The 27,240-nt window shown below is 35.4% G+C and overlaps 3 protein-coding genes across 8 annotated transcripts in view; 2 read left to right on the plus strand and 1 right to left on the minus strand.

The window, feature by feature from the left end:
* LOC149724663 (FHF complex subunit HOOK-interacting protein 1B-like) lies at positions 1 to 15,960 on the plus strand. 2 transcript variants are annotated; one of them, XM_089891899.1, is made up of 24 exons: positions 1 to 210; positions 1,023 to 1,173; positions 1,510 to 1,622; positions 2,000 to 2,106; positions 2,641 to 2,799; positions 3,995 to 4,106; positions 4,664 to 4,822; positions 5,110 to 5,196; positions 5,569 to 5,598; positions 6,139 to 6,306; positions 6,938 to 7,017; positions 7,423 to 7,609; positions 8,028 to 8,220; positions 9,216 to 9,372; positions 9,687 to 9,766; positions 10,134 to 10,859; positions 11,406 to 11,521; positions 11,733 to 11,822; positions 12,341 to 12,483; positions 12,852 to 12,994; positions 13,323 to 13,501; positions 14,089 to 14,260; positions 14,725 to 14,813; positions 15,169 to 15,960. In XM_089891899.1, exons 1-24 carry the CDS (start codon positions 100 to 102, stop codon positions 15,409 to 15,411), a joined length of 3,795 nt encoding a protein of 1,264 aa, XP_089748025.1. In that variant the 5' UTR covers positions 1 to 99; the 3' UTR covers positions 15,412 to 15,960. The 2 variants fall into 2 exon arrangements, with proteins under 2 accessions (XP_089748025.1, XP_089748026.1); XM_089891900.1 differs by lacking the exon at positions 5,569 to 5,598 and having other exon boundaries at positions 2 to 210.
* LOC149724664 (toll-like receptor 4) lies at positions 15,878 to 19,020 on the minus strand. Its single transcript, XM_089891909.1, has one exon. The coding sequence runs from the start codon at positions 18,913 to 18,915 to the stop codon at positions 16,267 to 16,269; it is 2,649 nt and encodes an 882-aa protein (XP_089748035.1). The 5' UTR covers positions 18,916 to 19,020; the 3' UTR covers positions 15,878 to 16,266.
* The window catches only part of LOC149724665 (uncharacterized), a 10,343-nt gene continuing 2,105 nt past the window's right edge, over positions 19,003 to 27,240 (plus strand). The window contains exons 1-11 of one of the 5 annotated variants that reach the window (XM_089891901.1): positions 19,003 to 19,966; positions 20,184 to 20,346; positions 21,242 to 21,371; positions 21,666 to 23,407; positions 23,754 to 23,924; positions 23,982 to 24,140; positions 24,420 to 24,530; positions 25,233 to 25,427; positions 25,485 to 25,643; positions 26,354 to 26,464; positions 26,861 to 27,058. In XM_089891901.1, the coding sequence (XP_089748027.1) occupies positions 20,254 to 20,346; positions 21,242 to 21,371; positions 21,666 to 23,407; positions 23,754 to 23,924; positions 23,982 to 24,140; positions 24,420 to 24,530; positions 25,233 to 25,427; positions 25,485 to 25,643; positions 26,354 to 26,464; positions 26,861 to 27,058 (3,069 nt within the window). In that variant the 5' untranslated portion in view covers positions 19,003 to 19,966; positions 20,184 to 20,253. Of the gene's footprint in view, positions 19,967 to 20,183; positions 20,347 to 21,241; positions 21,372 to 21,665; positions 23,408 to 23,753; positions 23,925 to 23,981; positions 24,141 to 24,419; positions 24,531 to 25,232; positions 25,428 to 25,484; positions 25,644 to 25,922; positions 26,268 to 26,353; positions 26,465 to 26,860; positions 27,059 to 27,240 lie in introns of those variants that run through there. The other 4 variants (XM_089891904.1, XM_089891903.1, XM_089891906.1 and 1 more) reach the window with 4 other exon arrangements.

Here is a 27,240-nt window from a genome sequence, read left to right on the forward strand (position 1 = left end):
TAACTTTCACTTTTGTTTTGTAGTGGATTTTACTTTGTATGACATTTTATCGATATTTTAAGTTTCTAATAACTCAATGCAAAGTGTTTGTACAATATTATGAGCTGGTTAAAGAAGAAGTTAACAGGGAGAGATAATCAGAACCGTGTTCAAACACAACCTGATGTTACTCAAGTCTGTTTGGAAGCTTTCAAGTCTCACTGGCTTCAGGTTAGTTGTGGTTACTTTAACAAATAATATAAATGTAACTTGCTTGATTTTCGTTTGATGTAACTTATTGTTCCTCGCATGTATAACACGGGTGTTCTGTTTCATACACCTTGTGACGCTTACGAGTTACTACGTATGTAATTTATTGATCCTTGCATGGCAGGGCAAAGGCAGTCGTTATAACACGGTTGTTCTGTTTCATACACCTTGTGCTCGCTTACGAGTTACCTTGTATGTAACTTGTTTATCTGCGTATGATGGGGCAACAAAAGTCGTTATAACACGGGTGTTCTGTTTCATACACCTTGTGCCCACTGACAAGTTACCACGTATGTAACTTCGTAGGGGTTTATTTTTATTTAATTTGTATGGCTGACAATTTAAACCACCCACTTTTAATCATCACACTGTATATAATGACCATTTCAACCTTAATCTGGTATTTTAAAAAAGGAAAGATTTTGCGACAAAATGCAAGGAAAGGTCAAATATTTCGTTGCATAAATTATTCATGTTTCGAAAATTTAATGTTGTTTTATGTAATTTAATTTCCTACATTCTATGCTGGTTTAACAGTTTCACAGTGTGTTTTGCTGCTAACTCCCTTCATTGTTGTAATTAATCTAATCTTCATTTACTATTGTATATTAGGAGATGAATCAAAATTTTTAGCGTACTTTAACGACTGTAGTTTTGCCGTTGATTCCCTTCGCTTCAGTCTAACATATTCTTTATTATCGTTTTGCAGAGACAAATACAAGTTATCCATGTATACAAAAGTATAAAGTACCATAATATGTTGACATTGTCAGGTAAATGGAGTAATAGAAGCCACAACGCCACACAATGCATACGATGGAAGCAACAATTCGTTTATTGACAATATCACTATAGATGATGTAGATATTGTGAGGAATTTATTGGAACAAATGATTTATTTGTTGGTAGAAGAGCAAAGCTCAGGTAATTGGAATTTGTGTCAAGTTAAAAAAATAAAAAATCTATTATGTACTTCTATATATATTATATTCTATTTTAACAAATTGTACAAAAGTGGTGAACATCATTTTTTTGTTTCTCGGGTAATTCAAATTTTAATTGTGTCAAATTAAATAGAGTATGATATGCCTTTTATTAAATAAGTTTTAGACTTATGCTGCATTCATAGCCGTGTTATAACGACTTTATTTTTACCCTTAGTTCTCGTCTTTTCGCTTTTGTAAACTTTTCCGATTTTAGTTACCCAGATTGGAAACAAAAATAGTCACTCATACACTCTTCCATTTATTCATGTTATAGGCCAACTGATGGGACCTCTTCTTGAATATGCCATCACCAAAAACGTGTTTGAGAAATTATACACTTGGTGGAATTATTCATCCTCATTTAAACAAGACATCATGTTGAACTTGGTAAGTTATTTCTAAGTTGTTTCTGTATTGAGAATGTTTTATCCCTTGTTCTACAATTGGAACAAATCAGAAAAAAACTTCAGTAGTTCAGAAACTAGGATTTTTTTCCTTCAATTTCACTTAATTTTTTCTTCTGTTCCTTATAACTTTGTTACTACCTTTAGATTACATTTGAGCATCTTTCCATTCTCCCCTATATACAAATTTTTATTTTTCATAGGTATGCCTCTTTAAGACCGGTAAAAGGGGTGTTTATTAATTATATTGCGTTTTAGATTTTCGGTATCTCATTTAACTGAAATGGTTTATCTGTTTATTCCTTAAATTGGTTTATAATTTACCGCAACAAGTCTTACTGAGTAATTCTATTTTTCCAGATGAAGATTTACGAGGTGTTGATCAGCCAGGCACAACACTCGTTGTTACATCATAAACAGCTGGTTGGGCCAATGTTGAAACTATTATCATCAAACCATCAACCTAGGTAAGGTTGAATGTTTGATGGGCTGTCACATATTGCTCTCTAGCGACACAGGTGTTTGTGGTCGCTGAAAACGATCAATTAGTCATTTATTTTATGGAAAATTTCCTACAAGATTGTATTTTGATTTTTTTTACATGAAATTTGAAGGACTTAATCAGACAAACTTGTATTTCATCCTGACCGACATTACTAGGCCATAATGAATGACAGCAACAACTGATATTCACTAAAGTTCGTTTGTATAGTACTGTGGGTAAGATGGGATACCGTTAGCACCTAATTTCCATGTTTGCTGATCCCTGTATTAACAATTAACAACGACAGTCAGTAAGATACAGTTATATATTTCGGCATATATGCTTTGTTTAATACTAAATAAGAAAATAAAATAATACTAAAGTTTAGGAAATATTAGATTTCGGTGCCTCGGTATCCCATCTTACCCCACAGTACTATAAAAGGCATGACAGCAACAGTTAGTATGCAAACTAAAGTTTTTTTATATATAAACCTCATGCTATGATGGCACTACAGAACTGAAGAGCTCGACCATCACATAGTTTTGCTGCTGAATCTGTTGTGCGTTTGGGTGAACCGAGACCCGAGTTTGTTGCTTGTATTTTTCAATGCATCAGAATCACAAGGCCCGGCCAACTTCTTCTTGTTTTCCAACCTTATTGAATACGTTCACAGGTGAGTTGTTTGCGCCCGCCCTGTACCTTTATCCGCGTTGCTATATATATTACATGATGTTAATTATTAATCTTTTTCACCATGCATAAGTTATGCATGTTATGTATGCAGTTGTATTGCAGAGAATTCAGAACCTTTTTAATCTTACTGACCAATGTAAGGCATTGCTGTTTTAGTTACACTCATAATCTGGGGTGACATTGTTAAAAACAGTTACACTCATATTTGTCAAACATAGGGAACCTCATTGATTAATGTGGTGAATGCAATATACTTTGGCTCTGCTTGTTTGTATAGACACCTAACAGCAGGGTAAAATCTGGGGTGATATTGTTAAAATACAGTTACACTCATAGTTGTCAAACATAGGGAACCTCATTGATTAATGTGGTGAATGCAATATACTTTGGTTCTGCTTGTTTGTATAGACACCTAACAGCAGGGTAAAATCTGGGGTGACATTGTTAAAATACAGTTAGACTCATAGTTGTCAAACATAGGGAACCTCATTGATTAATGTGGTGAATGCAATATACTTTGGCTCTGTTTGTTTGTATAGACACCTAACAGCATGGTAAAATCTGGGGTGACATTGTTAAAATACTGTTACACTCATAGTTGTCAAACATAGGGAACCTCATTGATTAATGTGGTGAATGCAATATACTTTGGCTCTGTTTGTTTTCCAGAAAGGCTAACTGAAATAAAGTTTACCTTTAGTGCGTTTTAATGTCACAGTAAAAAAACAAAACATTGTAAAGTACCTTGCTTCAGTAAAGCGTTTTGCTTAGTTGTAAACCAGTCTGTGCCAATCTGTGACCCGGGATTTACCAGTCTGTAAGCGGTGTAGCTTATTCTATTGAGTACCCAGTATGTTTTTTTTTACATTGGTTGCTAAATGAATGTAACTTGCTTTATCCTCGCTTGACTGGAAAATGACAGTCGTTATAACACGGGTGTTCATACACCTTGCCCCAGCTTACGAGTTACCATGTATGTACTTTGAAGGTGATTATTTTTATGTGATTTTTTTTTTTTTTTGTGTGGCTGATAATTGGGACAACTCGTTAGTGACCACTGGGTTTGAGGAATCACTGTAAAGTGTCTTGCCCAAGGACACATACCCCCACAATGGTAGCAGCAACGAGGCTGTACATCTGTATTTTGTGTTTACCTTTTATCTATTTATTCACAGAGAAGGATCTGTTGGACAACAAGCAAGAGATGCGTTACTTCTATGTATGGCGTTATCATCAGAGAATGAAAGCGTGGCCGAATATATCGTCAATAACTCAAACTTCTGCCCAGTGAGTTAGATAAATATATTGTGCATTATAATGTTTTAGGTGCGAATTAGTATTTTGCAAATTGTGAATCGTTTTAATAGTTGTTGTATTTGTAATTCTCATCTAAGTTGTGACATATGCTGTACAGCTTATGATTTAATGTTGTAAGAACAAACATGTTGCTGATTCAAACCAATTTATAAAAATCATTGTTGTTTGCGCATCATGAACTAACGCATCTAAAGGTCAAAATATCCTGATTTATATTTATTGTGTCTTACGTTTTCTGCCGCCAAGATTCTTCTGATACTAGTAGCTTATTTTATGAGTAGCAAAAACAAGGGAGTATTCAGGGCGTTTGTTGGGTGACTTAGACACCCGTTTTTGTAAAAAATAAGGCTTTAAATATTGAAATACCCAATGTTTCATTGCGCCACTCATCTGGTTTCGCAGGCCGTGAAAAAGTTTCAAAATACAGTTGGACCCTGTTGTAAATTCCAGGATCCTTGCATACAACGTATATATAGATGTAATGCACTGGTTTCTATATAGCCTGCTGAGTCAAAATCCTTTAACAGGTCCTAGCAACTGGCTTAAGTGGTTTGTACTCCACATTACCGCGACACATGGAAGTCCGAGCGGATGATTGGCATTGTTTGCAACGAAGCGATTGGACAAATGTGACGGAACTCACAAATTTCATGAATTCGTTCGAGTTTTGTAACTCTGTAATTGAGGTACATGCACGTTACTGGTGTCACAGTTAAAAAAAATATTAAAAATCCCTTCAAGGGCAGTTAATCAGTTATATATGTATTACTGTGGGGTAAGATGGGATAGCATTTGTACCAAATTCTCATATTTCTTGATCAGGTTTTAACAATTAACATCACTTTTTGAGCTACAGTTTTACTACCAAATAAGCGAGAAAATACAAATATATCCCATCTTACCCCAACCTTACTATATACATATGTTAGGTAACTATGGTTATCTCATATAATAATACCATGATACTTCCCAGGTTGCCCACCCACAAGTTAGTGAACAATTGTTGGATTTTGTTTACAATGGATTTCTTGTATCTGTGTTTGGACCTTCATTACACAAGGTAAAAATATAAGGCCTGATCAATTAAATATAAGTTGTATGTTCTGTATTAACACTTTGCATGCAAAACCATATAAACCAATGCTTTGTTTTTAATTTTGTTGAAATGCTCAAAACACCCAGATGTTTACGTACTTTTTGTTGACTGTTTTGTCCTTATTTTCCACCAAAAAAAGTATAAATAATAGGCCTACTGCTTTTTGGAAATGCTTCTATGTCCATGATTTAGAATGTTTTTTTAGGTAGTGACTAGTGACCAAATTTGTTAACGTGTCTAGTTTTATTTAATCTATTTATGTACATCGTACAATGAGTCTACTTTTTTGGTTAAATTATTTTTAAACTGAAACAATTTTTATTTTAATATTATTAGAAAAATAAAAGTGAAGAAAATAAAAGTTATGTAAGTGGACAGGTTGTAAGTTTTCGATAATTCTATAAATCTGGGATCTTATTTCAGTTAATTTATAATAACAACTATATTAGTGCCTGTATATTGGCATGTGTGTAATTTGTTCTCATTATCTACTTTTGAAATTTACTTTAAGCAAAGAAACTGGTTAACAAGAATCATCCAAATTCGGGGCAAAACATAATTGAACTAAAATTTGAACTATAAAGTATGATATATATTGGGCAAGAATGATAATCAGAAACTCAGAATAATCAAAATCAACCAGTTAACAAATCAAATATAATTAAACTGAAACAAAAATGTGAAATATAGATTAGAGATGTAAAATCTAATTTATTCCATTATTTTCACATAAGTCCATTTTGTACACGAGCCGATAATTGAACAAGCAATGTCAACTGCAAAAATTATCAAAAAATTAAAAAAAAAAAAAAAATTTTAGCAATAAAAACAAACGATAGAAAAATCCTTTTAAAACTAAAAAACTTAAAATTAAAGAAAAAATTAAAATAAAATATTTCTCCTCAGACATCAGCGGGTGAGGTTGTGGTGACGACCGCTTACCTTAACTTGTTTCTACGATCAGTTACGGCACCAGCTCTCATGAGATGTTTCCTTAAGTTCTTACTAACACATCGGCATGATAGTTCGCTCATCATAAATACATTGATACAAAGAATCGCAAGCAATAACAGGGTATGTTGAGTTTTTTTTGTTTATTTTATCATCAAGTTTCAAGCAAAAAATCTGGTAAACTTTACTAAATATTTTTCCAAAAAGTCCAATAAAGCTTTTGGAGGTCTGTTGTTGATTATCTAGTTTTAGCAAAATATTTTTTGACCCTTTGAAAAAATGGGCCAATTCTTCCCAAATTCCATAGCATGTCCCATGGTTATAGAATAAAATATCCAAATAACACAGTAATTAGGTTTGGGATATGTTGGTTTCAATCATCAAATTTAAGAAAAAAATCCCATAAACTACTCTTTAAGGTGGCTGTACACAGTATCCGGAATTCCTCCGTTTTGTCTGTTTTGTCTGGATTTCACTGCCGCATGCGGAATTGGACACGGGTTTGCATACGACTTCGCAAGCGAATTTGCACGCCGGATACTGTGTACAGCCACCTTTAGGAGTAATAGGCCAACTCTAGCAATAAAATAGTCAGCAATAATCAGGTTTATTGTTTTAAATAACTAATTGTTGCCAAAAGTTCATCAAATATTGCTTTTATAGTAATAGGTGAACTCTGCATAAATTCCCATATCTCCCCAACCAAACAGTCCTTCATGAGTTATTTAAAATACTTATTGTTATTATATTACAGTTGGCCTTAGTATCATTATCCCTAATACGAACATTGGTCGATTTAAATTGTGAAGATCTCATGTTACAACTTGTCTTCAGGTAAATTATTTTAAAGCTAATTTTGTTAATACATATTCCTTGACATTACCTACACTATGTATATTGGCCAATTGCCCTAAATGTCGTTTCCTGGCACAAGATACTTAACAACAATTGCTCCTTCCAGTTGTAACTTATGGATGGTTTAAATATATTAAAAAAATATACCTAAAATAAACAATCACCCACAAAGTTGTATACGTGATAACTTGTAAGCGGGCACGAGGTGTATGAAACAGAACACTTGTGTTATAACGACTGTCATGCACTCTATGCGAAGAATAAATAAGTTACATATGTGGTAACTCGTAAGCGGGCACAAGGTGTATGAAACAGAACACCCGTGTTATAACGAATGTCGTTGCCCCGCAACGCGAAGAATAAACAAGTTACTTCCACCCCCAGCCACCTACTACCGTGCCAACACATCCTGGGTAGCCAGCGTCGAGCGATACGGGACGTTGATCTTTATAACGCATCTGCGTCACGATTCCTTGCTCTTACACCCGATGCTTGTGCCATGGAAGTCTCGGAAAACGGGAACGAAGACCAAATATTGAGACCTGTCAATCAAACTAATGAGCAACAAGAGGTAAATATGTAGGCCATAAACTCATAAACCCTTTTGCTGCATCTTACATTGTTTGTAAATGTAAAAAATGCTGCATAAACGGTCATCGAAATTTAAAGGATTAAAAAAGATTGCAAGTAAAAAGTTTAGAAAGCGTCGATGTAGAACCAGATCCTCAAATTTATATTTTTATAGATATATACATGTATACAATAGGGTGGGGAAGAAGGGAGACTGTTTCTTTATATTTTCTTGTCCCATTTGGTAGTAAACAAAGAACATTCAAAGAATTATAAAACTGTATTTTTGCGACTCCCATAGACCGTTATTAATTGTTTAAATCACGGTCAAGGTGGTTTGGATATAATGTGCTAAAGGTGTCCCATCTTCCCCCACCATGCTATAACTATTTTTTTAAATATTTTATACATTTTCACAGGCGACTAGTTCAACCACATCTCCCCATAACATCAATGAAACACCAAGCAATGATGGGAGCAATGCTGACATGGCTACCCACCACGCGCCCCATATACAAGACACATCCTATGACCCAAGTATCAAACATTCAAATGCTCTTTCACAATACACAGTTAATGAGGATTTATCCGTCACAATCAACATGCATGGAGGTTTAATTTGATTGGTTTATCAAAACAGATAATTATTTAATTGTTTAAATTACGGATTTTTGAACTGGAGGTTCAAACTTCAACATACGTAGCAGGGGATGCATCAATGTACGCCTAGGAATAAATTGGAATAAAACTGCGAAAGTTCAGTTGTTTAAATTTGGCATGTCGCAAACAGAAACAAACAATCTTATTGTTAAAAAATCGGGGCTTCCCAAACTTGGATCATGTAGCAAACTCCAGGGGTCACTGAGAGTTCACCAGTTTTACACATACTACTTATTCAGTCATTAATTTACATTCACACATTAATCAAAATATTAAATAAATTTGCAACAATAAATAAGTAATATAAGTTACATTTGTTCATTCCGAGATGTTGCAAATTTCACACAAAGTACTTCGTATATTATACTGTTAACCGTAAAGAATAAATTGTTTCCAAGCATAGTTGGACCCTAATACAAATTCCTGGGTACCCACTACATGCCAAATAATTATTTTCATCAATTTTTATTTTACCAGTAATTCTCATGCAATTTAGGCGCATTTTTTTCAAATTTTTTTAAAGTTTTTAGTGCCGGGAAAGCAAGGATAGTTAGACACGCATTCTATTATAACAAATTTCATTCCAATGTTTATTGATTAATGGAAGTCAGAAAATTCCAGGGTTGGCCTGCCCACCGTGCCACCCCAGGTGTGGTGCCTATGTCACACACATGTTTGTTAAATCCACTCTTAATTTATTGTTTATTTAAATTTGTCCAAATCAAGGCAATTGTTTGTTTTAATTTGTTTTATTTTCTCATCAAACTTTTAATTTACAAATGTTTAAATGGTCTTAACTTAAGATTTCTATAAATCTTTATAAAATATGCTTTATTAAATAGTTGATCTGAATTTCTATTTTAAATAAATAAACAATAATAAATAAACTTTATTAAATATGTATTGAAAAGCATTATGAAACAACTTTAAATACCCTACACAACCAGACACACCTGAAGACAAGGAATCATCCACTCACTCGCAAACCATCACCAGCCCGAGCACGATGGCTGAGTTTGGGCCTGATCTTAAATCACAACTTGCTCTAAACACAAGTTATATGGATTATTTGGAAGATGCAAGATACGCCATACAACAATGCCAGTACGGTTATTTGTAGTTTATATATTGATCATATTATAGTATATTCTTAATGCCTTCCATAAATTAACAACAATTCCCAAGTTTAAAAATTTCTAATTTATTTTAATGTTGTTTTTTGTTGCAAAATTTTAGTTAAATATACCGCTGCCCTCCTTTGCCTGACCCCCAACTTTTTTACCTTGATTTTTCTCTACTATAATGAGAAACACCGAGTATAAAACTGTCCTTGCCTCGCCATGTAAGGATAAATAAGTTACATACACAGTAACCTCTAAGCAGGCCTAATGTTTTTTAAAGTTTTTATTCCCACACAGAGATGCTTGCTGTGGTTGGTCGGTTAAATACGATGGAACGGAGGATAATGAAGGGGTTTCGAATTTACTTCAACGAGGAGGTGAATCTTGTTTGGGACATTTAGTCTTTTTTATTTGTTTTTTTTTAAAAACATTTTATCCATTTTGTTATTTTTTAACTTATATTTTCAAATATTTTGGAAATTAAACAATATACATTTACTCCTTCATTCATTAATAATAAACTAAACAATAATTTGTCAGCAGGCACAAGGTGTATGAAACAGAACACCCGTGTTATAACGACTGTTGTTGTTTCCCATGCGAGGATAAATAAGTTACAATCGTGGTAACTTGTAAGCAGGCACAAGGTGTATGAAACAGAACACCCGTGTTATAACGACTGTCCCGCCATGCGAGGATAAATAAGTTACATTTATTCATAATAAACTAAACATTAATTTCCAGATTCCTTGAAACAAGAAACATCAATATTACATGAACATACAAACGGGGAAACCACAGATTTAAAAACTGGTTCCGAATCTGCAATGAAGGCTTTATCAGCCGCATACCAAGCTATTAATATCACCGCTCGTGCTTTGACCGATGATTTGTCTTCATGTGATGTTCATGAAACTACAGCAGATGGTACAGCTCGTCGTGATACCACTCATCATGATGCTACTCATCGTGATACCACTCATCATGATGCTACTCATCGTGATACCACTCATCATGATGCTACTCATCGTGATACCACTCATCATGATGCTACTCATCGTGATACCACTCATCATGATGCTACTCATCGTGATACCACTCATCGTGATGCTACTCATCGTGATACCACTCATCATGATGCTACTCATCGTGATACCACTCATCATGATGCTACTCATCGTGATACCACTCATCATGATGCTACTCATCGTGATACCACTCATCATGATGCTACTCATCGTGATACCACTCATCGTGATGCTACTCATCGTGATACCACTCATCGTGATGCTACTCATCGTGATACCACTCATTATGATGCTACTCATCGTGATACCACTCATGAAGTTCATAATGTTGTTCACGGTGAAAACCAGAAAGTTGATTTGGATGAAAATTTTAACCAACAAGAGAAAAAGGATCTTGAAAGTAATTCAACAACAACAACAACAACAACATCATCTTTATCAGGTAGTTTCGCTAATTGTGAATAAAATAATGTTATTGGCTTTAAAATCATCATAGTGAACTTAGTAAGAGGCAGAAGTAATAGGTTCAAAGCCTCTCGTTGCTACCATTGTGGTGTATGTGTCCTTGGGCAAAACACTTAAAAATATTTACAAAATTCCATACTTTTCATAACATTATAAGGGGCATGAGACGTATAAAGCTACCATGTTCGTCCCTTGGTTAGAAGCAGGTGCCCAACCATGCACCAACGTATAGTTTGGATTTTAAACATTGTTTTAAAAAAAATTGAATGACATTAAATAATCTAAGTTTAAAAAATAGTAATAATAAAGTTATTTTCGTAATTTAAAAAAATGGACAGTTTTAGTTTAAAAATTAATAATAAAAAGCTGTTTTAGTAATGTGAAAAAAATAACCAAAAAAAAACAGTTTAAAAATTAATATTAAAAAAGTTGTTTTAGTAACTTGAAAAAATTAAAAGTTAATAATTATAAAGTTGTTTTAGTAACTAACAAACATATTAATTGAAACATTCATCATCCCAAGGCAAACCACGTGGCCACAGTAACCCACAATCCACAGTTGACGAGTTCTTCCGAAGTTTGATGGAAATTGTCCCAAAAACTACACGAGAAAAAGTTGAAAAGAAAACGTTTCATAAAGTAAGTGGGAGTTGTGTATGGGCTTGTTATGCCAGGAATGATTTTTAATATATTAGCAGCTATTTGGTTTTTAAACTTTGGTGGTAACTTTAGATCACATTGAGGCATATCTATCTATACAGAATATAAAACAAAAATTCAGGATAAAAAGTTTTTGACAAATTTCTAAAAAAACACATAAAACCAAATTTCATTAAAAAACATTTTTCAGTTATCAATCGATGACGACATTGAATCGGGCATCGAAGTTTCATCGGATGGGGACATTCCCCAATACGGGAATGACGATCATGATCACAAGGTAGAAATAACAATTAACATAATTATTGTTTTGCAAAAATATCACAGCTTATAATCACAGACAGGTCTAGATTGATAAAATTCATAAAACGTTTCCGTTCCTTCTTTTTGTAAGTTAACTTAAATAAGTCGTGAAATAACGATGTTTCAATGCGCTGCATATCTGGTAAAGATATATTTAGTTGGACTTCCTTATGTAAATTCCTGGATACCTGTATTTGTAAGTTCAAACTAAGTTCTTGTATCATTTCAATCACCTCGCCTCTAACCCAGATGTTATGGGTTCAAGTCATATCGCTGCTACCATTGTGGGCTTGTGTTAAAAATAGGAAATTAAAACCTACCGCTTTAATCATTCTATTTGAATAAGAGACTGACGATGCCATTTGGGCGAAATATATTTCTCTATTAATAACTAGTGGTTGGACTTGATTTTTGTTTGTTACGTTTTCGTAGCACCAGATCATTGCTACTACTTTCATGTTATATTTTACAACTTAATGCGCACAACACACACAGCACACAAGTCACCACAGTGAAGACACCATCAGTGAATCTTCCAGAAATACCAATGACGTAGATAACCAGCCAACCAAGGAGCAACTTCTCGTGGAAAACGACATCAAAGAATTTGAAGAGACAACTAAACTGCAACATTACAGGTGCTTTGGTGTTTGAACAGGGACTAAAAGTTTTTAAACACCTTTTTTGATCAGATATTTGCTGTTATGTTAGTATTAAGACAGCTGCTGTGTGTGTATAGCTTTGCCGATATTTCACTTTTGGTGTCACATAACGACTTTTGTTTTCAAGTTGTTTTTTTTCTGGCCAGTTTCAATACAAACATGACAACCCATATGTAAGATACGATTTTTTTTCGGAAATGTTTAAAAACTAAAACTGTCTTTAATGATGGCAGAAGTGATAAATTACCAAATTTCAACATTTATTTAAAAGATTTATCATAAGTGTAATTGCATAAACATTTTTATCTCATATTTTTGTGTCATAAAATTTTGCTGTGTCATAGTTTCATGGATGACACAGACGATGAATTCGATGACTCAGCATCGATGACATCATCGTTTTACGAAGTATGCGAAGACTACACACCGACAGAAGTTTCCGTTCCTTCGAATACCCCACTTAAGTTACAAGGAATACCTTACACTGGTGGGTAGCTTATTGTTAATTGATCACATCTTGCTTTGTTTTAATATAAGTCTAACAGCCATATTTAATAACGTTTATAGTAGGGTGGGGTAAGATGGGACATGTCTTAATTCCCATTTCCCCCCCAATTTGGTTGCAACTAATGAATATTTACAGAATTATATAATCCTCGCGACTCCTAAAAGTGTTGGTAATTGTTTAAAACGCGAAATATTGGATTTATTCTAACGACGTCCCATCTTAGTGATCTTACCCTACAGTTTTTATTCATTTCAAACAAAGTATTATTAATATTGTTTGTAGATTAAATTATTTATATTCTCACCAGGTCCTCTAATGGGAACATTATTTGCCAAACTTGATCAAATGATCAGCAATTCACTTTATGAGAATTTATTATTGACTGGTATTATAACAAGGTTGGCTATCTACCCCCAACCATTGTTGAGGTCGTTCCTACTTAATACACAGATGGTTTTCCATCCTTCAGTGAGGTCGTTATACCAGGTATGTGTGTGTAATATGTTTATAACTTATAACATTGTAAGGGGCATGAGACGTATAAAGCTACCATGTTCCTCCCTTGGTTAGAAGCAGGCGCCCAACCATGTACCAATGTATAGTTTGGATTTTAAACATTGTTTTAAAAAAATTTGAATGACATTAAACAATCTAAGTTTAAAAATTAATAATAATAAAGTTGTTTTGTTAACTTGAAAAAATTGCCAACATATAGTTTTATATCTCATGCAAATCTCGTTTAACCCGATATTTTGTAATAAATACGCTGTAGTGCAGTTGGTTAGCGTGCCTGCCTTTTATAGAGAGGTTACGGGTTCAAGTCTCATCGCTGCTACTATCGTGGGCGTATATATCCTTGGGCAAGACACTTAATGGCAATTTCTTCAACCCAGTGGTCACTAATGAGTTGTCCAAATTATTAGCCATTCATAAAAAAGTTCATGTAAACAAACTCCTACAAAGTAACACACAGGTGCAAGTTTTATAAAACAGAACACCCGTGTTAAAACAACTGTACCACGGCCTCTAATATAAGTTTATCCCAACTTAAATATAAACCATTAATATTACAGGTATTGAACAGTGCACGAAACAAGATCAACAATTACGCCAAAGAAGTTTCCGACTTTACGATCCTTGTTCGTCGCGCACAGAAGTATCTCCTCGCTCGTGGCACTCTACCGCTCTCTGGTGACGCACGTAGTCGAAATATTGTCCGAGAAAAACCAATGCCGGTTCCTAAAGGTTTGTCTTTTTGTTATAGGCTGGTGGTTGAAACTTTTTAGGAAATATTCACCCACAAAGTAACATACGTTGTAATAAGGCACGAGGTGTATGAAACAGAACACCCGTGTTATAATGACTGTGTTGCTCCACCATGCAAGGATAAACAAGTTACATACGTGGTAACTTGTAAGCGGGCACGAGGTGTATGAAACAGAACACGTGTTATAACGACTGTCATTGCCCCCCATGCGAGGATAAATAAGTTACATACGTGGTAACTTGTAAGCGTGCACGAGGTGTATGAAACAGAACACCCGTGTTATAACGACTGTCATTGCCAACACAAGATGCCATCTATTCACTTTTCACTTTTTTAATAAACTTATGATTGAGAAACATTGTATTATTTTATGGTAGTAGTACAAATAGGTAGTACCATACATCAATTATTTTTCGAGGTAAAATACCTTTCCTTTATTTAGTGAAAACGAAAACGCTTGGAGACATGTTTGTGAGAAGGAAAGAAAGAAAAAGGAAACCGCTTCTTCCAAAACTTGAATCACTTTTAGAGGTAAACATTGTATTGGTATTATATGTATATGTTGTTGCTGCCATGTGTATGTATTATGAGTGTGAGAAGGATTGTTCTGCATTTTGTTTTACAATCTTAAAGGACTAAGATTTTTCTACCATACAATGAGACTTCATGAGGGTTTGCTGTTAAGTGTCTTTTTCAAGAAGCGTAATGGTGGCAGCATCGAGCCTTGAACCCATAACCGCTGCGCTATAGTCATGCGTGCTAACCACTGTGCCACAGCGCTGGACTGTTTGCTAATTTGAATGAATGCTATGTCATTATAGTTGTAGGGGGAAAATGTAAATTTAAATCCCTATATTTGACCGTATAATGCAAAATTGAATCACAGCGACGAGATAGATCAGCGAGTTCAGCGTCAACTACGGACGCCAAACCACATCCGTCAGACGGCGCTGCTGAGTCGGGTTCGTTGTTTTACGTGAAACAGCGTGTGCAAGAAAGAGAACGAGAGCAACGGAAAATGAGAGAATTAAAAACGAAGAACGCTGTGTACGCGTGCATCGTATTGGCTGAATTTCTCAAAGAGCTAGCAGCAGTTGCGCAAGAACATGCGGTTTCTAATATCTTGTAATATTACGAATGTTTCTTATACCTTCAACCTATCTTATTAACCACATTATTTCTTCTATATGATGGATTGCAATCGTGTTTTTATTAGTTTTATAGTAAGGTGGGGTAAGATGGGACATTTTCATTCTGTTTACTTGTCCCATTTGGTTTTTAACAAGTATTTACAGAACCGTAGCCACGTGACTCTAAAATAGCGTTGTTAATTGTTAAAAACACGTTTAGGAAATATTGGTTTAGGTGCTACCGGTATCCCATCTTACCCCACAGTACTATATTGCCGAATAACTGCTGTTTTATGAGTTTTACTCGACTTTTAACGCACACAACCACACAGAGACATTATTACTTGTTTTAAGGCTATTTATTATTTATCGCTACAATCCCTAAGCGTTGTGCCTTAGCCCCGAAAGCTATGCATGTGACATTTGTGCAAGGTACTGTACGCCTATAAGCTCAACTACTATGTGTCGTGGTTAAATAGCATTTATTTTACATTGGTACGACATGCACCGATACTTTAATTGAGTCAATACATTAAACCATAAACATACTTGAATAATACAGGTATACGGTAAAGCTACGAGGAAAAAAAACTTGTATATTTGAAATTGCTTAGTTAGACTTGGGTTTTATGTTTGCTACCATTGTGGACGCATGTGTCCTTTGGCAAGACACTTGACGACAATTCTTTTGGGTTGTCTAAATTGTCAGCCATACATTGCAAAAAAATCAACCACAAAAATTACACACAAGGTACCAGTGCGGTAACTCGTAAGCGGGCACGAGGTGGAAACAGAGAACAAAACAGGTCACATTCATCCATCTCCTACACAACGCCAACCAGGCTTTTATTTGTTTATTTTGCAAGACTTCGCCTCAGCTTCATCCAGAACGATGGACGATCCGCTACATCGGTCGGCCAAACCAACCAAGCGTTTCTCCTCACACCTAATACTGGGAGTCGTTCAACGCCAACTAAACTTTCACCGTGTCGTTTCAAATAAACAACGATCAAAGATTCTGCCGATCGCTCACTGTTTCGCCACATCTCAGATACCATGGACAGTTCAAACCTTGTCCAGCTGTTGGCTACGTAGTCCTTTGACAGAATGACCAACGCGTGTTTGCTTAATCTTAAATTATTAGCAGCTGAAACCATTTTTGGACAACCGGGTTTAAAATCACGGGAAGGAAAGCAAAGTTTCATGGGAGTTAGTTCGTATGGCGGGTTCTCGATAGCGCAAAGTAACTGCCGTACCACCCACGCTTCGTCCACTGAATCAGGAACGCAAGACAAATACGCCTGGTATTCATAAACGTCACTTCTATTCCTTGGTAATGCTTTATGGTAGGAAACTTTCGATTTGATCATCTCATACCAGAACAAAGCTTGGAATCTTACCGAGAAACCAAATACAGCACAAGCAGTTGAAAGTAACAAACAGCCGAGAACTATACCGACAATTTTGGTTGCTTTCTTCCAGCACAATGCTTCCGAATCCCATTCTATAATATCAACATAACTACGACTACTGTGCAGAAAGCAAGTGACGTTTCTTAATAATATGCGACTTCTGCCCACTGTTAAATATAAGTTGTCTATGATCCATTGTTGAAGCGGTATAATGTCACAATTGCAAAGGAATCTGTTGTTTTCAATGTCAAGGGACCTGAGATTTACAAGCGAAGAAAACGTGGCAGGATCCAGGACACGGATTTGATTCCCGCGAAGATTTAGTTCCTCCAGCAAATGGTTTGTTTGGAAAATATCTTTTTCTAAACCTGTAATCTTGTTATAAGATACATCAAGAAGTCGCAAATGAACAGAACCAGTAAAAGCAGAGGATGAAATGCTTCTAATGTTGGAACGAATGAAGTAAAGTTGTTTTACCATTAACCCTGAGAACATGATGCCCGTGTTCAATCCTTGCTCGATGTTTAGAACTTGGTTAAATTTAATGCAAGTCAAATTAACGTGATGTTTGAATGCGTTATTAACCTCATCGTTATATACAACATGATTGCCACTGAAATCAAAATATTCCAAATGGTGCAAATATTTTAACCAGTCAATTGGTATTTCCAATAGATTGTTATAGCTGACGTCCATAACCCGCAATGGTAATGCGCTTAATTGCGATATGTGTCCGAGATCGAACCAGCCAATTTTACAATGTGAAATGTTCAAGCTTTCTAAAGCAGACACGCCGTAATCGGCAAATGCATAAGTGAACCAACTCCCCGCAAGAACAACCGACTTAGTTTGACTGTATATTGATTTAAAACGCTTTGGTACAATTCCAATAGAAATTTTGTCTTGAAATATTTTGTTCCATGACAGATCAATATATTCAATCAAAGTTACATTGTACGTGTATTTTATCATCGGTACAGATTGTAGATTGTTGTGCGAGATATTTATTCCGCGTAGATTGTCTACGTTCGCAAACGCCTCGGGGTCTACTCGGTGGATTTGGTTCTTAGACAAGTCGATGTATTCCAGTCCTTTTATGTTGGAAAACACAAACTTGCGAACTTCAACCAGCCGTACGAAGTTAAGTCCAATCCGTCGAACAAACGTCTCGTTGCAATTTTGGTAAGTTAGGCTCTTGAACGACGCATCTGTGAGAACAAGAGAGCTTGATTTTGCTTGCTCGCCACCCGTATTTACATGCAGGTTGTTTACGTGTGAACATCGCAGTGCATCCAGTATTGATGGTTCGTAAAGCGTAGGAAAGTCAGAGAAATACAAATTATCGATATGGTAACAACGAAATAACTCCGTGTCCATTTTGACATTATATAACTGTCTAAAATCCAGCACTTCGTAGTAAGTTCGGCATGAACCCCCACAACAACTTTCAGGAGCTTTATGTATGTTTAAATCGTCCATGTCGGCCAGATAAAGTTTCTTTAACGATCTTGGTTTGTTTTTTTGAGAGAAATAATCGCCAAAAGCAAAACTGTTGAAACTATTCCCGCTTAAATCGAGTGTTTCTAGATTATCCAACCGTTTCAGGGATTCGTAGGGAATTTCCTTGAACAGATTTGACTTTAGTAGTAATGTTTCAAGGCCGTAAAGACCATGGAAAGTTCCAGCTTCCAACTGAACGAGACTGTTTAACTGAAGCGACAGATTCTTCAATGAAACAAAACAATCGAACGAACCATTGCCGACTTTTGTTAAGAAATTATTCGCGAAACTGAGCCACGTTGTGTAGCTGACTGATGCACAGCAAAACTGGAAGCTTCGAGATTCAATCTGCGTTAAACTGTTTCCAGATAAATCCATTATTTCTACTGGAGGCAAAGTTCCTGTTGGTATAACAGACAATCCAAAGCATCGGACCTTGTACAACGGGTTGATATCCTGACCTGGTAGTTTTAACATTGAACAATTCGACGAGCGCCATGTTGGTGAACCACTTACTTTGTATGAACTGGATAATTTTGCACAAACTATAAGAAGTAGTAGTCGTACATACATATCACTGCACATATACATAGCTACAGACCGCTAGACTGGTGTGCGTCCCCACCCACATCCGTGTATATTGGTCCCGCCTAAATACGCTTATATCTTGAAGGCTTAAATATATCACGCTGTAGGGCGTAGTAGACGAAGGAATGCATGAAATACATGTAACTTATTTATTCTCGCATGGCGGGGCAACGAAACTCGTTATAACACGGATGTTCTGTATCATACACCATTCCCAAATGACCACTATGGTTTAACAAGAACTATCCGTACGACTATAATATAGATACGTCAGTCACCTTTTAATTGACAAGTTAACGGTCTTATAGATTCCTCATCGTTGATCCATTGTTTCAGCTTGGTTATAACATAACGTATATTTTAACTCTTCGAAAACGATAGCGAAGGTCATATTATTTAACGTAAGAAAGAAAGGAAATTACGCAATATTTTATGCAAGTGTAGGTATAAATGAATTTATATTTTCCATTTTTTGTATTATCGTTTCAATTTTACCCGCCAACGCATGTTTGAGTTTCTAGGACTCCCCGCAGAGAATGAAAAGTTTATTATATTAGTGCAAAGCAACCAAACGGTGGCGCTAGACTGCGGTAACCTAGCAACTAACGGCGTCCCCTGAAAGTCACCTTTCATTTGTAAGCGGTTCACTGACAGTGTTGGTCGTTTATTAGTAGAACTAGAACTAGAACCCTTACGGTTTCAGGGCGTTTCAGCAACATTTTTACACCTGGTGTGTCCTTTATTTAGTAGAACTCATACAGTCGCAACTCGCAATTAACTTTTGAGTTTAAAAGATAAAAATTAAACAAATGTATTTTATAGCTGTAAGAGTTTTGCTGCAAACGTCTGCCCGCACAAAAATTTATAATTTTACAACTTTAATCTTTAATTGTTACCCATGTTATAACTTAGGTGACCAATTCGTTTATTTAGTTTTTACAAAACGTTAAAGAAGTGTAATAATTATTGACAACTATGGTGACCATGATTATATGTAATATCTACTGTCCTACTGATATACACTTGTAATAAACCCTGGATTGGCAAACACAAGGTGATAAAACTGCCTGGTACTATAGTGTGTACGATACTGTTATACTGCTTTATTTGATTGAGTTTTTGTGTTCGTTTAGTTGTAACTATGGTCGGACAAACTTGGATTTATGGGGGAGAGATAGATATATATATTGTTATCGGTTCCAAGGTGTAAAGAGTAGAGCTAGAGCACATGTATGTAAAATAACTTGTTTAATACCGTGATAATATTCCAGGAGACACATTCGTTGCAAACTCTGCAAATCACACAGATGAACAAAATAAGCATCATATATAGTTGATATCATGGAAAGGTTGGGAAATGCCTTCAGAAGGTTACGAAGGGTGTTTAGAAGAAGGAGAAGAAATGAAGCCAGGGATCCCCGGGTTCAAACAACAGTAAGATTTTATTCATTCATTTATTTTAATTCAATCTGCCGTTTTAAAATACTGCTACACTATTAAATGGATAGAGGCCCCTGTTACAAAGCCAAGGTTTAAGTTACATTAATATATACAGCTCAGGCTTTATTGTCACAACATTCTTCGCTAGTAATTTACCCTAGCAATTCAATGAATATTAGATAATTAATGCTTACCACTTGGGCACTTGATATACTTTGTACAGATGTGTTATTACGCTTGTAGTAAAGTATTGGTTGATCTACTGTTTGTATTGAAGTTTTGCTTGTTAGCGAAGTATATATTCTGGGGCAATAGGTGTAGAGAAACAGTTGCCATTCAATTACCCTTTTGCGCACTCCAATCTATAGAATTCGCACCAAAATTGCAATAATTAGCGGTGCCTGATCCTGCCGGAAAGCCATGGGGTCGCAGGTGTTCATATATGCGCGTACACCATATTTTTCAAGCAACATTGAATGTGGATCTTGTTCTACCTATTACTTTCCGATATCTATGATTTTTTACCTCTGGGGTGCAGTGCGAAGTCATAGTAATTAATGTAGTCTTATTTTAGCAAATTCAGCATGTTTCTTGGATTTGATAGTAAGATTGATTGAACATCCACTGGCTGCTATTTATTAAGATGCAACAGTGCAAACGCTCATAAAAAAAATTTATACGCGCGTATTAACACCAGCGATCCCATCCATTTAGGGTGGGAATAGGCACTGCCAATCCCTGAGATTTTTGGGTCCTACAAATGGGAATTGTATGGCAACCTAAATAAACAAGCATTAGAATTTAATTCCAATTGTACATTGAAAATATTGCCTCGATTCTCAGGATTCGTTTAGGGTTAATCCTTTGAGCTAAATTGTTGTCTTTACAGGAGGAAATAGATGGAGTTGTGGTTGCCGCTTCAAGATCAAATGATCAACAACCAGTGATAATAAACAACCCAAATGAAGTTTACTTTTACAACCGACCCCCACCAACCAATGTTGATGTTCAAACACTTGGTGAGTTTTAGAATAAGAACATAACTCATGTAACTGTCCTGTTATTGTTTTAATATAAAGAATAAACTTGATAAACATGCGTCTGGTATGTACACTGTCGCCCAAATTGTTTATTTCTTCATTCCACATTGTTTACTAGTGTCAATGCAATCTCCTTTTTCTCTTTATCTTAATCTTTTTTATCTGAATAAGGATCACTTTAAATCAAAATCTGTTAATTTACTAAACAGTTTGTTTGATTTATATTATGTCTATGTTAGCTGTTGTTAATTTTTTTGTCAAATATTTCCGCAGTTGAAGAATTAATAAGAATATTAAGCAAAATAATAAAAGAACTTCGTGGGGAAGCCCTCTTGCCAGCGGGAGTTTTAGTTCCAGGTCGTATCACCAAGCCTGTTCCACTTCTAATAACCAAGGTCCGACAAATATTAGATGATGAATGGAAGCTACATAGAAACCAACGTAAGGACTTGCAACAAATGTACACACCAGAAGGTTCTATACTGATTGAGGAACTGTTTGATTTTGCAAAACAAGTGGCTCAACAAGAAGCAGACAAGATGTGTAATACACCTGAAGCCAAGGCCATGCATGTAGTAAAGTATGGTAACATTGTTTGTGCAGTTGGACTACCTGGGGTTGGTAAAAGCACTCTTTTAAAGATGTTGATCAACTGTATTGTTGTAGATAAATCAGTGAAACCAGATACACAGTTTTTGTTCCACGTCTCACTGAAGAAATTTAACCCAAAGAAGAAAGTTACTCTGTTAGAATTTCTTCTATATGGCAACTTGAGTGAGTGGAATCATTCTGATGAAGAGAACAAAGCTTTGGTTCATTTCCTGTACAACAATCCAAATGTTGTTATTTTGATTGATGGATGGGATGAACTGTATACAAAACAAGCCAACAAAAGGCTCCATGAGTGTCAACTGGATAGCAAGCAAATACCAGAGGTCTTTGTCAAGAACTTGTTGATGGGTAATCTTCTACCTAATGCTGTGAAATTTATCACATCAAGACCAGGTCAGTTTTACGAGCTTCACCCTGATTATCGACAAGGTTTGGTTTCTGAGGTGCGTGGTATGGATAAACCTGCAAAGTGGGATCTTACTAAACAGATGTGTGGTGAAGCCAATCTTGAAACTGTGGAAAAATATTTGGCAGATCGTCCAAACTTGGATGCTTTGTGTTCAATTCCAGTCAACTGTATTCAGATTGTAGCTTGTCTCCATTCAAGCGTGTCATCTGGTCGTGAGATCAACTCAATGACTGATGTGTTCATTCATACTCTTACCAACTACAAAGCTTCAGATCATGTAAAAACAAACATGTCAGAACGAGCAATTGGACAGGAACTGGTTAAACTTGCTCACCTTGCATACAAAGGGCTCACCGAAAGAAAGTTGGTGTTTCAGCAAGCTGACTTTGAAGAAGTAAGAATCAACAAACAAACTGTTGATATATTTCTGCACACCTATGTTGAAAAGTCCCATCATTTAAAAATGAGAATCTTGGAAGGAAAGAAACGAAGTTACTTCACCCATCTCACCTCGCACGAGTTTTACGCCGCTTTGCACTTAATGTTGTTCATGTCACAAGAAGAATTCCGCAGATGTATGGACACTTTCAAAGATCCACATTGGGAAGTCGTGACCCGATTTTTATTTGGTATTTGTAACTCCACTTCATATGAAGATCTGAAAGTGATTTTCCCAGCTTCGATGATTAAAGATTACAAGGAGAAGAAGAATATTCTCAAGTCTTTAATTTTACTTAAACATGATACAAGTAAAGATGTGATCAGATTGTCAGGTTGGGTACATGAAGCCAACGATGCAGAAATATCGCAAAGGTTTCAAGAGTGCATGCCACAGCTTATAAGCACATCACTTAGTTATCCCACAGAAGCCTCTGATGTTGTGTTCGCATTCCGCACCTTCACAACTCCTCACTACCTGGACCTCAACATGGATGGTTTAGATGAAGCTTCAGCTGAAACTTTGCTTCGAGGATTGCATGGAAGTCAAACAAAGGTAAAATTAAAAACATTTGTTTCATTGAATGAAGTCTATGTGATGTAACAATAGCAGGTTAGGTGGTGAAATGGCTTGATGTTCGTAAACATAGAAATATCATTTTATTTTTATAAATAAAAATATTTTTGTCTTGCTTTGGTAATGATTTGTTAAGTTTTGTTTCAAGCAACAATTCATGAATGTTCAAAGTGTTTGGTCAGTAGGAAACCATTTTGGGCCAAAAACTTTTTTCACTATTAAGCGCTTTGAAACTTTGTCAGATCTAATAATAATAGACTTGTTGAAATAACATTTGAAATATATTTTTTTATTAAACAACATAAATATATTGTTTCTATTTTAGATCAAAGAATTAGGTATCAAAAGGGTGCGCATGACAGATTCAACGACACAAGCCCTTCTTCCTCATCTTGTTGTGATGGATAAGCTTGGTTTGGGATCTTGGCTCGATGTCATGAACCTGAACCCCTACATGGAAGATATATCCAGGAAAATAATGGATCGGCAAAACAAAGTATAAATAAGGATTGAAAAGTTTTACTTTATTTTACAATATTATCTGTCATTATAGATACAGCTTTATATAGTTGCATCACTGGATGAGAATGCTACACACTGGTTAACCCGGTGTCTTTCTAATGTGAGTGACTTAACAATAAGTGAGGAGAAACTTTCTGCACAAAATCGTATCATCTTACATGAGGCTGTTGAACGACTAACAAACCCACAAGTTAGTGTGTTTAATTTTCATCTTAGAAGTGGAGTGTTATTTAATCTCGGTCCTATCTAATCAACTTATTCTTACTTTGCTATTGTACTACAATTATTGTTATGACATCATAAATAATTTTACACTGACAAGTATGACATCATAGTAAGACCTCTTCATTTGTCACAAAGTGGCATCTATAATGTTTATATAAAACAAACTTCATTGGCACTCATGATACCCAATATATCTGGTTTTATATTATCTGACACTCTAGTTTTAATTGCTTCAACTATTTAGGGTTTGACAGTGAATGACATCAATGGTGATCGATGGCCAAAGTATTGGGAATTGTGTGGAGATCAACCAGATGATGATGTAATGCAAATCTTACAACTTCCACTTGGAAAAGTAAGAACCATGAAAATATTCAGTTAGATTATCAAACATGTATTGCAGATTATTATTTATCAATTAAAGCTAAATCATGATCTGCATATGGTTTGAACACTTGTATCACTGCTTTCATCATCACTTATTTATCCTTGGTGGGGCAACTGTGTGATATTACACGTGTATTGCACACCGTACATGGTGGCTTCATACACCTCATGCTCGCTGTCCAGTTAGGATACTTTCATGTTTATCCTCGGGGTTGAAAAACCAAGGGGTTTAATACACATGTGTTGCACGCCATACATGGTGGCTTCATACACCTCATGCTCGCTGTCAAGTTAGGATACTTTCATGCTTATCCTCGGGGTTGGAAACCAAAGAGTTTAATACACATGTGTTGCACACCATACATGGTGGCTTCATACACCTCGTTACCCACGATTGTGTTCCAAACCTTGTGTTATCTTAGATTGAAACATCGCTTGTGATTGTTCTTATGCAAGTAATGTTTGTGCACAATTGTAGAAACCCCAGACTACATCCCTGCTTTATTGCCACCCAATGTTGTGGTTAGTTGTGTAAAAAGCAGCTTTACTCACTATGAATGTGAATATTGTGATGATAGTAGACAATCATAATCATGTTGTTGCTGTCTTTGTAGTTTCTATGGATGATACAAATATATTAACCAACATAAATATGTTGTTTCTATTTTAGATCAAAAGATTAAATACCAATGTGCGGATGACAGATTCAGCGACACAAGCCCTTCTTCCTCATCTTGATGTGATGGATAAGCTTGGTTTGGGATCTGGGTCCAATGTCATGAACCTGCTATTTAGGTCCAATGACATAAACCTGAACCCCTACATGGAAGATATATCCAGGAAAATAATGGATCGGCAAAACAAAGTATAAATAATGATTGAAAAGTTTTACTTTATTTTACAATATTATCTGTCATTATAGATACAACTTGATATAGGTGCACCACTGGATGAGAATGCTACACACTGGTTAGCCCGGTGTCTTTCTAATGTGAGTGACTTAACAATAAGTGAGGAGAAACTTTCTGCACAAAATCGTATCATCTTACATGAGGCTGTTGAACGACTAACAAACCCACAAGTTAGTGTGTTTAATTTTCATCTTAGAAGTGGAATGTTATTTAATCTCGCTCCTATCTAATCAACTTATTCTTACTTTGCTATTGTACTACAATTATTGTTATGACATCTAAATAATTTTACACTGACAAGTATGACATCATAGTATGACCTCTTCATTTGTCACAAAGTGGCATCTATAATGTTTACATGAAAACAAACTTCATTGGCACTCATGATACCCAATATATCTGGTTTTATATTATCTGACACTCTAGTTTTAATTGCTCCAACTATTTAGGGTTTGACAGTGAATGACATCAATGGTGATGGATGGTCAAAGTATTGGGGATTGTATAATCATCAACAAAAATATGATGTAATGCAAACAAAAATGTGGGCGTATGTGTCGTTGGGCAAGACACTTAACGGCAATTGCTCCAACCCAGTGGTCACTAATGGGTTGTCCAAATTATCAGCCATACACAAAAAAAAAATGAAAAAATCACCCAAAAAATAATCACCCACAAAGTAACATACAAGGTAACTCGTAAGCTGGCACGAGGTGTATGAACACCCGTGTTATAACGACTGTCGTTTTCCGGCCACGCGAGGATAAAGTAAGTTACATTCATTCATTCATTCATTCAAACTTTATTGGCACCCATGATACCCAATATATCTGGTTTTATATTATCTGACACTCTAGTTTTAATTGCTCCAACTATTTAGGGTTTGACAGTGAATGATATCAATGGTGATCGATGGCCAAAGTATTGGGGATTGTATAAAGATCAACCAGATGATGATGTAATGCAAATCTTACAACTTCCACTTGGAAAAGTAAGAATCATGAAAATATTCAGTTAGATTATAAAAACATGTATTGCAGATTATTATTTATCAATTAAAGGTAAATTATGATCTGCATATGGTTTGAACACATGTGCTTTTACTGGATAGTAAACCTGACACTCTAACTAAAACTTTGTCAATTTGATTTAAATTGATAATGTACTGCTGTAAACAAGCACTAGTATGTAATTCCAAACCTTGAACTGATAAAAAATATATTTCATCATCAGGACTACCAGTGTTTGTTACATCATAGATGTAGTATATGTGAATGTAAATATTGTGATGATAGTAGACAATCATAATCATGTTGTTGCTGTCTTTGTACTTTCTATGGATGATACAAATATATTAACCAACACAAATATGTTGTTTCTATTTTAGATCAAAAGATTAGATATCAAAGATGTGCGGATGACAGATTCAACGACACAAGCCCTTCTTCCTCATCTTGATGTAATGGATAAGCTTGGTTTGGGATCTGAGTCCAATGTCATGAACCTGCTATTTAGGTCCAATGACATGAACCTGAACCTCTACATGGAAGATATATCCAGGAAAATAATGGATCGGCAAAACAAAGTATAAATAATGATTAAAAAGTTTTAATTTATTTTACAATATTATCTGTCATTATAGATACAGCTTGATATATATGCACCACTGGATGAGAATGCTACACACTGGTTAGCCCGGTGTCTTTATAATCACAATGGGTATATAATTTACTTGTTCCTATCTTTGCTTTACATTACCCCAAAACA

This window comes from Ciona robusta, chromosome 14, assembly GCF_009617815.1.
Source record: "Ciona robusta chromosome 14, ASM961781v2".
NCBI lineage: Eukaryota > Metazoa > Chordata > Ascidiacea > Phlebobranchia > Cionidae > Ciona > Ciona robusta.

Coding starts and splice junctions, on each gene's coding strand:
- LOC149724663 (XM_089891899.1), top strand. CDS start 100: ATGAGCTGGTTAAAGAAGAAGTTAACAGGGAGAGATAATCAGAACCGT. Junction 4,107..4,663: donor ATAACTCAAACTTCTGCCCA/GTGAGTTAGATA, acceptor ATCCTTTAACAG/GTCCTAGCAACTGGCTTAAG. Junction 7,018..7,422: donor ATGTTACAACTTGTCTTCAG/GTAAATTATTTT, acceptor TTCCACCCCCAG/CCACCTACTACCGTGCCAAC.
- LOC149724664 (XM_089891909.1), bottom strand. CDS start 18,915: ATGTATATGTGCAGTGATATGTATGTACGACTACTACTTCTTATAGTT.